The sequence below is a fragment of the Chrysoperla carnea genome, chromosome 5 (genome assembly GCF_905475395.1).
Source record: "Chrysoperla carnea chromosome 5, inChrCarn1.1, whole genome shotgun sequence".
In the NCBI taxonomy this organism is placed as follows: Eukaryota; Metazoa; Arthropoda; class Insecta; order Neuroptera; family Chrysopidae; genus Chrysoperla; species Chrysoperla carnea.
The window spans coordinates 19,357,062-19,367,771 of record NC_058341.1 but is presented as its reverse complement, the minus strand read 5'-3'; the positions used below and the strand labels follow the sequence as shown (position 1 = coordinate 19,367,771).

General features: G+C 29.8%; 1 protein-coding gene and 1 non-coding gene across 2 annotated transcripts; one reads left to right on the top strand and one right to left on the bottom strand.

Annotated features, from left to right (window-relative positions):
- Positions 1-3,118: 3,118 nt before the first annotated feature.
- Positions 3,119-3,191, bottom strand: Trnar-ucg. The gene has a single exon. It is a non-coding gene; the product is annotated as a tRNA-Arg (tRNA).
- A 2,710-nt stretch (positions 3,192-5,901) lies between these two features.
- Positions 5,902-9,032, top strand: LOC123300630 (nucleoredoxin-like). Its single transcript, XM_044883228.1, has 5 exons — positions 5,902-6,100; positions 6,995-7,276; positions 7,348-7,644; positions 8,134-8,224; positions 8,656-9,032. Exons 2-5 carry the CDS (start codon positions 7,031-7,033, stop codon positions 9,030-9,032), a joined length of 1,011 nt encoding a protein of 336 aa, XP_044739163.1. The 5' UTR covers positions 5,902-6,100; positions 6,995-7,030.
- The last annotated feature ends 1,678 nt before the right edge of the window (positions 9,033-10,710 follow it).

Genomic DNA, 10,710 nt, shown 5'->3' with positions numbered 1-10,710 from the left:
AAGGACCCAAATTATCTAAAGTCTAGACAGGATATCTAAAAGATCCGAGATATCTAAAGGAACCAAGTTATGCGCGTTAATCTATTGAAGTATATACATACAGTCTCACCCTCATATGTTAAGTGGTATAATGTGTTGAGATAGCAAAAGTTATGATGCATGACGGACTTAAATTTATATAAAGTACACAAAAATTTGAAATAAATGTAAAAAATTACGTTTCATAATAAAAATATCGAAATATTATATTTTTCGTGTTTTTCGTAGCTTTAAACTTCAGTACTACATTCCCAAATTGAGATAGAAGGTAGAAAATCGATTTGTAGGTTGAGTTAGTGTCAAGAATGTGCCATTCGGGTTTCCAATTTCTCAGAATCCTTTATTATGTCGAAATAATATGTTTTCTTGCGTTTTTATGGTTTTAAACTTTAGTACAGCCTCCTCGAATTTCGAATTGATTTAGAGGGTTGGAAATCGGTATGTAGGTTGGGTTAAAATTAAAAATATGCCTTATAGAGATGTAAACTTTCCAGCACCCCATACTGTGTAGATATTGCCAGTTTAAAAAAACTGAAAAAGAAATGGACAGTCCCATTTCATAAAAAGAGGGGAATGTGACTTGAGTGCTGAGGCTATGTTTCTCGCGAGTTTTCACTTCAAATTAGCCGCATAAATAATTTTAGTAGATATTAAATTTCGAACTAAGTTGTTATATTCAATTAAATATTTTAATCAGACAGTTTTGGTTATCATAAATTTTTCATGCCAATAACTTTAGAGATAAGAAAACTTATCTACGAAAAAATCACCAATCCTAACGATAATGACCCAGTCCCGACTTTAATACTTATTCCAATTATATACTCGCCAATTTTACAAAAAAACAACAGAAATTTATTTGGAAAGTTTGCAAACTATTTTAATTTAGTATCTTGTTAAAACGCGCTTTCATTTAGCAAATAGATGTATAGATAATTTAACAACCATTACAAACAGATTCACTAATGTTTTGGTTTATGCCAAATTTCCTACGTGTCTTCAACAACTTTTAGAATTTCATCTATTTTAGGCAGTGATCGGAGAGTTAATCTTCTAAAAAAGCATAAACTTTGATACAAAATACAGCTTTAAATCGCCAGTCCGAATTGCTTCAATCTTGAATCAAGGACTATGCATGTTTATAATTTTTGGCTTATGGAAAACAAAATTAAATCGCTACAGCACCCTAAAATAATTTAATTTATAATCCAAAATTCGATCATGTTTTTTAAATTTAATCAAGACAAAATTAAAACTTGTAATTAGTTTAATAAAAAGATTTTCTTGTAATCAAAACCATGGATTCAATTATGTCAATATAATTCTTTGACTTATTGAATCTTTTAAGAAAATTTGACTTACATTTTTAATTGTGAAAAATTCCCAAAAAAAAATTAACAATTATTTTTTAAGTCATTTTTAATTCGCTTTTTCAATATATTTTTTGAAATTATTATTTTTCCAGGAAAATCATATTATTAAGCGCCATCTTGTACAAAATAATTAAATATTAACACACAATTTTCACAACAATTGGGGAAAAGTAAAAGGTTTTTTTTTCGAAGAATTTAACAAATTTATTTTTTTATTTTTTGTACACTAATAAACACAAATCACACTATTTTTGATACAGCACAAATTTTTGAAATAATTTTTGTATGATAAATAAAACACACTCTAGTGTGTCCGTGTGTACAGGGTGTAAAAAAGGGTAGTAACAACTGTTTCATAAATAATGTAGACATATATACAGACTTTATGTATGTTTAGTGAGGGGTTGTGTATATTTGTATGGCGCGTTTTCATTTTATAATACGCATGCGTATATTTTCCTTTTATATCTTATTATTGTATAGTCCAAGTAATAAAGTTCTAAAATAAGTTACCATGAACTTTTAGTTAAAATGGTAAAACGGCTCATATAATGCCAAATTTCCATCAAATGAAAAGACAAAGATAGTCAATTTCTCAATAGGTCATTTTTAGATTTTTGGTGACTGACTTCAAATTCAAAACAGGAGGAGGTTCTCAATTCGACTATATTTTTTTTATGTTTGTTACCCCAGAACTTTCTCTTTTACTGCCCGGCACTCATACAGCAGCGAAGGAAATAGTTTGGTCCGGCCATAGTCGAACCAGAAGAAATTAGGAAACTCAGCGCTAGGCAAATCCTGGGTTTCAGTACATCAGTTGGTTATAATAATGGGACCACATCCCGTGTGGTCCCATTTCATTTTGGTCTAGTTATGACAACAACATCCATGAGAAAACCATAAAAGTCTTAAATTTGCATTAAGTATGCACGACAAGAGGACGAATAACTCAATATCACGCCAACCGATTTCGATGATTCTTTTTTTAGTGACAAATTAGTTAGTGTACTTCAGATTCACTAAAAATCACAAAATAAAAAAGCTTTTAACAAAAAAAACCGACTTCAAAAAGTAACGATAATATGATGTAGTTACAATTATTGTTATTTTTGGAGTCGGTGTCAGCCAATTAATATAGCAAAAACTGTTCTGTCACAGTTGTTTCCTTAGCTGACATCGACTCCAAAAATAATAATAATTGTAACTACATTATATTATCGTTAGTTTTTTACTTTTTAGTGTATAGACTAAGGTGATATGTATCAAACTTTTAGCCAAAACTAGAAAGTGGACACACTTTTTTTCGTAAATCTAATCTTTATTGACTGGTCTAATATTATTTTTCATAAATATTAATTAAATAATATAATTAACTTGTAAAATATGTCGTGTTACAAATACTACCGACCCTTCTGAAATAGTTTTTTTAGAAAACATTAAACAAGGGTTGCTTTTAAATATTTCCCTATTTCAAAGAAAAAAAAAAAACCATAACATATTTTACCTAATTTAATTAAACCTTGGGTGAAGAAAATGTATTTGCGTATGGCCTATTTACAATTCAAATTGTTGGCAAGTATAATTATATTTTAATAGAAGGCAAAAAATTTATCCTATATACGCCAAAATAAATCTTTTTATTGAGTTTATGCCAAATATGGAATGTATGTCAATGTTAAACAGTAAAAACAAAAAAAAATTCTATTCGACCGTGACAGGACTCGAACCTGCAATCTTCGGATCCGAAGTCCGACGCCTTATCCATTAGGCCACACGGTCTTGTTGGGAAACATATAATACTAAGTATTTAAAGTAATAATTCATTTTCAATTTTAATATTTTTTTAGCTTTTGTCAGCATAATATTTAGTCACATAAATACCGATTTATAATTCAAAAGGTTGTAATTATGAAAAATAAAAAGCTTCCAGTTTTTTTCATTAAAAAAGAACTACGAAAGCTTTGTGTGTATGTGTTAAAGCATGTGTAATCTATTAGAGAGGGGATGTTTTTTTTTTTTCTTTTGAAAATTGTATCCACAAGGGAGTCTCCACTGTGTTAGTACGTGTGATTTTTCACAATCACAATAGCTTTACCACCTGTGATACGCTTTTTTGTTCATAATGAGATGTGTATTACAGAATGTATATAGTGTGTTCACTTTGTTAGAATATGCCGATAAATATAGAGTGTACTTCAACTCTAAAGATCACTTTCTTCATTATGTCCTCATCGGAAAATTTCTACAAACTTTTTTCCTGCTTAGAAATTTTTTTTCTAATCGATCGTATTTTCTGAATACAGTCATTACAGGACACCATAGAATTCCTCTGTTCAAGGATTGTATGGGGTTGTTCGTATTTTATAAAAATGTGCAGTCGTTACAAAATTTCTGAAAGTTTATGAATAAATTTTCCCTAGAATCGGCATTCAACGACTTAGTGTATCCACTAGAATTTCCGATTTAAAGTTATAACACTTTGAAATTTGTCGTGAAACAGGTACCTCCATGGGCAGACTTGTCTCCAAGTTCCATTAATCAAATTGAGAGATGGAAATTAAGAAATTTTAATTGTGCAAGGGTCTGGGTTTCGTTGAACAGGTTTTTCAAATTGAAAAAATTCCTAAGTGGTTAAGCTGCCCTTAAATTATAATTATTATAATTCACATTTCACGAGATATAGGCCCTCAAAGTAATAAAACCCTGGATTTGTAATTTGATAAATCGTTCCCTCAACATCTTTATGGTACCAAAAAACCCTTACGCGACAGGACAGATGATTTTATTCCAAGAGAATCGTATATATTATTTCTCTAGCTCTAGTTTTCTCTTGATTACGCGATATATTCCTTATTCCTTTATCAAATTCCATGATTTATCCTTCATTTTAAAGCTTATCGTGCTGCCTAGAGAAATAATATTAATATTTAATTTTGTCCATTACGCAATTTGTATATTAGATATGTAATAAAATTGCCTATAAATAAAAACAAAGTAAATTATTATTTATATATCATTTCTCTAGTCTGTCTTTAACCACGGATATCGCAGTGCGGAATTACCGCACGAGTCGAGCTAGTTTATATGAATCACCAAATAGAGATTCTTTCGACTAGCTAAGTGACCCCGAAATCGTGAATAAAATTAACTCAAAAATAGTCTACCAAACTCAATGGTTGCATTTTGGTCGATAGAGTACTCAGTAAACAAATGGACCAATTTCCAGACATTCAGAGCCTTATACACCGACAACCTATTCATTTTCTTTAAAATATAATATCGAAATATGGGGTGTCAAAACGCAGCCAGTGACCTAGACAAGAATAATGAACTCATCCTCAACTGAATATCAAGAAATGTAAATGTGAAAGCTTTAAAGTTACGATTAGTTTTGAATAGAAATTACGGACTAAAGTCAATGGCATTTATTTTGTTGTTTTGCAAACATCTTTGTAGAGTCTAGTCAAATATGTAATTACAATTGCCTAACGAATCTATTTAAAAGAATTGATTTGCAAAAATGGGACTAACAACAAAGAACCTTCCATACAGCAAAAAAAACCCAACATATTATAGTATTAAAATATGTATGATCAATAAAAATACTATAATTTACAAATAAAAGACACCATTTAAGAGGTATATAAAATGTGTAAAATTATGATATTAACGCCACATTACCTCCATGTGCAATAAATAAGATAAGATAAAAGCGAAATTTTTGATTAGAGTGAAACATTGTTTGATTGACGTGAAACTTTATAATTTTTTAAAAGTCTAAAATATTCATTGGTGGGAAAAAAATTTATAAAGAAACACCCAGGGCAGATAAGCACTGACATTCAACACATTTCATGCTAAGATCTCATCATCTATGTAATAATATTGCCTATGCCTTCAAATAAAATATTATATATAATTTCGGCGCTCGGCAGTAAATTCAGCTCTGCACGAAACGAATACTGGGAAGTTAATAAAATGCGGGAAAACTATATAAATTCAATTCAAAATAACTATGCATACCAAGGGTTAATCATCTTTTTGGCAACATCAACCTCCAAAATGGCAAAATTTAAAATACGGAGGTAAAAATATATTATGTACTATATATGTATGAGTCAGTAAACTCATGCAACTCAACCCCCTTGAATCTGTACACGACGTGTATTCGTCATTAGTTATATAGACGCCGTCGTTGGACGCTAAACGACGTCGCTTATATATATGGCGTCAATAACTTGTATTATTATTTAAAAAGTGACGTTTTTTATATTGTCTTTCTTTTATAAAATTCATACATGTTCAAATAAAAATAAAAAATGGCATCCAATCTGACGTCATTAAACTATGAACAAATATTTGGTAAACAATTAATAAAATGTACAGATAATCTAATAAAAGTGAATACAATTGATATATTAAAAGATGAAAGTATAATAATTGGTATTTATTTTACATTTTTAAATATGCCAAATGATTTTACACAAAGTTTAGTGAATTTTTATGAGTTGATTAATGTACAAACGAAAAAATTTGAAATAATACAAGTGATTTTATGTTCGGGTGTTACGACCGCGATTACGACTGGAAATACTCAACAAAATAGTCAAGAATTTATAAAAATATGTCAAGAATCTATTATTAATTTACCATGGTTTGCAATACCTTTTTCAGATTTGGAACGAAAGGTAACAAAAACAAAAAAAAAATGTTATACTGTTTATTTTTTTTAAACAAATATTTATATAAACAGATCCGTTTCTTCTTTATTAAGTATACCCCCCACCTATACACTTTTTTAAATATTTTTTATTACTTTTTTAAAGAAATATCAATATGTTTATACAAACGTTTATACAATTGTGTAATATGCATAGCATATGTTTTTATTGTTTGTCTAGATCACAGATGTTTATATGGAAAGTTAGATTGCTAAATTTCTTTGTAAATTAAAATTAAATTTTTTTGTTGAACAAATTACTTCATTGAATGAAAGTAATTTGTGCACTTTTTACGTAAAAATACTAAAAAGATGCAAGGATGAACTTCGAGACATAGTTATTGAAATAAATACTACGATACTCGAAATAAAATTATTATTTTATTGTTCTTATTAGGGTTACTTTGTCAAATGGCAAAAAAGAAACCTTATAATTTCAACTTGTCCGGTTGTGTTTAAAAAATCAAATTTTAGAAATCTTAAAGGCCCACAACTATTCTATTTTTAACCCCTGAAACAAAAAAAGGGGTGTTATAAATTCGACCGCTATTTATGTCTGTTTGTCTGTCTGTGGCATCGTAGCACCTAAACGGATGAGCCGATTTTGATTTTTTTGTTTCTTTTGAGAGGAAATTTAATGGGGAGTGTTCTTAGATATGTTTCAAGTGCAAGTTTGGGGTTCCGTACCCAAAAAATTTGTCGGGGGTTTTTTAATTATAAAAATTTCACTTCAGTAGTCACGATTTGTTCTTCTAATAAATTTGATTCTTAAATACTAAGGTTCTTTATATTACCATTTTCCGATAATTTGCTTTATATAATTTGTATAATATATATAATATAACTCAAAATTTGATTTTAGACTAGATTAAGCCGAAAATATAATATATTAACTGGAATGCCAACATTAATATTATTAAACTCCGATTTAACGTTAATCACAACAATGGGTCGAGATCGTTTATTAGAAGATCCCGAAGGTAATAATTTTCCATGGCGACCAAGACCTGTACAACAAATTCTGAAAGATGTAAAATTAATGAAAGGTGGTTTCTGGGATATTTCACATTGTGATGAAAAAGATACGCTATATTTAAAATTTGGTGGTCATTTAATATGGGCATTTTATTTTTCTGCAAATTGGGTAACGTACTGTTGAATTTATGAAACTTTTAATCCAAAAATTTCTATTATATTTACTTGTTTTATGTTTAGTGTCCACCATGCAGAGCGTTTACACCACAATTATTGAATACATATCAACAAATTCGAAAACGTGGTGAACAATTCGAAATAATTTTTGTAAGTAATGATCGAAGTGAGAATTCATTTAGTTTATATACCGAAACAATGCCTTGGTTGGCTGTACCTTACGAATCAGAGGACATACGAAAAGAATTAACATCGTTATTTGGTATTCAAGGTATTCCAACGTTAGTCGTTTTAGATGAAAATGGTAAAATCATTACGGATGATGGCAGATCAGAAGTTTTAGATGATCCAGATGGACTGGTAAGTCTAAAAAAGAAATATCTTTATCACATCATTAACTAAAATTACGTTCCATCTGGCGTCTGAGTACCAGATTTCGAGGAATTGGAACTCTATCGCAAAGAGAACCATAAAGACATCCTCGTTTTGTGATGAACGGAAGGTAGCTTGAAAAACACTACCGACTTTAAGTTGCAAAATAACTGAGATGGTGAAAGAACCTCAAAAAAAATTTCAAAATGCCTCAAGAACATTTTCTTTCGAAAAAAAAAGTTATTTTAGAAATGGGTTGGTCGAATTCCGCAATCATTCAGTCAGGATTTCCCTTCGCATTCAGCTGTCGTAGAAGAAGTATTAGACAATTTTTCAAAGTGCCTCAAATACCTGCTCCAAAATGTCATTCAGCTCTTAGACTGTAATTTCAATTAGAAAAGAAATTCAACTTTTCCATGGCGTTACCAGCGTTTATACCAGAATTAAAATAATAATTATTTTTGATTTTCTTAACAGAATTTTCCATGGAAACCAAGACCTTTGAATATATTAACAGAGCGTTATGCAACAAAAATGCATGATTTTCCAGCAATAATTTTGTTTATTGGTAAGTTATTAAAACAAAATATCTTCGAGTAAACTTAGTGAAACGAGGTATCTTATCCTGTGATATCTGATTTAATCTTTATTACAAGAAAAAAGATTTGAGTATACAAACATGAGGAACCACCCCTTCCCTCACTTCGACAATACGACAAGTCTTATGCCGGTTTTCCACTAAACAGACAAACAAAAACAAAACTGAAACTCGTGAAAAGTTTCAGTTTTGTTTTTTTTGCAGTTTGAGTTTTGCTTTTGTTTGTCCGTTTAGGGGAAAACCGACATTACAATTGAAGACGCGGTGCTGTTAAGCACCTCTGAAATTTTACCCGTTACATAATTTTTGCATTCATCTTCCTTCAGAACCCTATCTATAAACATGTAGTTTTGATGTAATAGAAATAATGTATAAAAACATTTTTTTAAATTTCATTACAGACGGTGATGACAATGAATTGGAATTTGCGCACAATGTATTAGAACCAATTGCACAAGTTTATTGTAAAGAAAATGAGACTCAGCATCATGAAACGGACGATCATCATCGTAATGTATTATTTCTAATTGGAACTGATTCAGATACAAGTGATATATTACGTGAATTTGTTGGCTTAGATGATGTCATACCATTATTAGCGGCTGTTAATATACCAGAAAAGAAATTCTCTTATTTAGAATATGGTATTGAAATTACATCACAATCTGTAGAACAATTTGTTCAAAAATTTTTAAATAATTCATTAGATATGCGTGATATTCGTATTCATAATTCTAGTAATAAATTTTCATCAACTATAGATTCTGAAAATCAATAAAAAAACTTCTAAAAATTTTAGTCAACGTTTTGTAATTAATCCGATTTCATGAATTTCGGTTAAAGAAAATTTTATCGTCATTTTTTGTCAAAACTTATTAAAAAAGGCTGGGATTCTGAAAAATATCTCAAATAAGATATTTATTTTTCTAAACAAACTATATCCGATCTATCAATCTCATCAAAATGGTTAGCAAAAACCTTGCCAAAGTTATAAAATGTCAAAATAAGCGGGAATATACTTACCGTTAAGTTCAAAACTACTTTATTTCTCGGAAACTTATCAAATCTGTAACTGTAATTGACTGCATAGAGCCGGATATAAACTGTTATTCTGCCGTATTTTTATAAAAGGCGATAGAAGCCTTTTTATTATAAATATAGGCAATAGTATAGGGCAGTGTCTACACCAATTATGCTTAAGCCTGAAAGCTTTTGTACCAAAGCTTAAGCCATGGTACCTAAGTTGATTGGAGCCCTAAGATTTTACTATTCTTAAATCTTTCGATAAGATTTTCTCGCTATATCGCAAGTCAAAAGTTTCAAGAATAACATCCTGGGTCCAGAATGGCAAAGGACGTGAGTTCGAGACCTCTTTTTCTTCCCCATCTGGTGTACTTTTCTTCATATCTAATAATGTAAAAAAAAAAAACTTTTAAAATTGTTCAGGCGCTAAATTGTTTTGTCTTTTCTCCCAATTTTTTTTTAAACGGCCTCAGATCTTACGGGCTTTAGCCTAAATCTGCCACTGGAGATGATATCAAGTGTAGTAGATTCCGTTAGAAACAACAATACAATAAGTGAAAGCAATAAAGCGCACACTATTTTAAAAAATAGACAATAAAAAATAAATTTATTCGATGGCCAAAACAAACAAAACAATCATTTTGACGTTTTCTAATGAATTTTTCTGAATATTTTATAATCATATCTAATTCACCTGTTGTCAATTTTACAAACGTAGTGATAGTTTTTACTAGTGATAATATTTTTAAATACCGGGTGTCCTATTTTAAGCAATCCAGCTGAAAATTTGTTATAAAGAAGGACTTTTAAAAAAAATGACCCAAGCAAAAGAACTGTTCTATTCGAAGTGGGATATCTCATAGAAGATCTGATATTCGAAGTGGGACATCTCTTTCTCAATCAGGAAATTTTTGTCGGAAACATTTCCTCTATCTCTTATTGGTAGAATTGATTTTAAAAATACCTTGCAAATCTGTATCAAATATAAGATCCCTACGAGATGTCCCCCTTTCGAATAGAACAACTTTTACTTGGGCTTTTTTTTTCAAAAGTTTTTCATTAAAAACATTTTTAACTGGATCATTTAAAGTGCCACCCGATACAATAATTATAATTAAATTGCTCATTTAAAAGAGTTATCTCATTTAGAAATTAATTTTCTTGAAAAGATTATTGGAAAGCATTAGAAGAGAGTAAAAAAAATGTTATTTTCTAAGGCGCCCTTTAAGGGAATAGTGCAATAGATATCAAAGAGGTAACGCAATAATTCGGCCATTAAAATTTTTTAAAACATAGTAATGTAAAGGGTTAAACATTTAAGAGTTAAACACAACATATTTTCAACCCTAAATCTAAAATTGCTTTGGTGCTCGTAGTACCTTTTATCTCATTTTTTTTTAAATTTTCTTACTTTCTTAACCCCCTTCCGAAAC

Bases quoted from the DNA above. Each gene is read 5' to 3' on its own strand.
- LOC123300630 (XM_044883228.1), top strand. From the start codon at position 7,031: ATGCCAACATTAATATTATTAAACTCCGATTTAACGTTAATCACAACA. The intron at 7,277-7,347 runs GTAACGTACTGT...TTTTATGTTTAG, and splicing joins TTTATTTTTCTGCAAATTGG to TGTCCACCATGCAGAGCGTT. The intron at 8,225-8,655 runs GTAAGTTATTAA...ATTTCATTACAG, and splicing joins AGCAATAATTTTGTTTATTG to ACGGTGATGACAATGAATTG.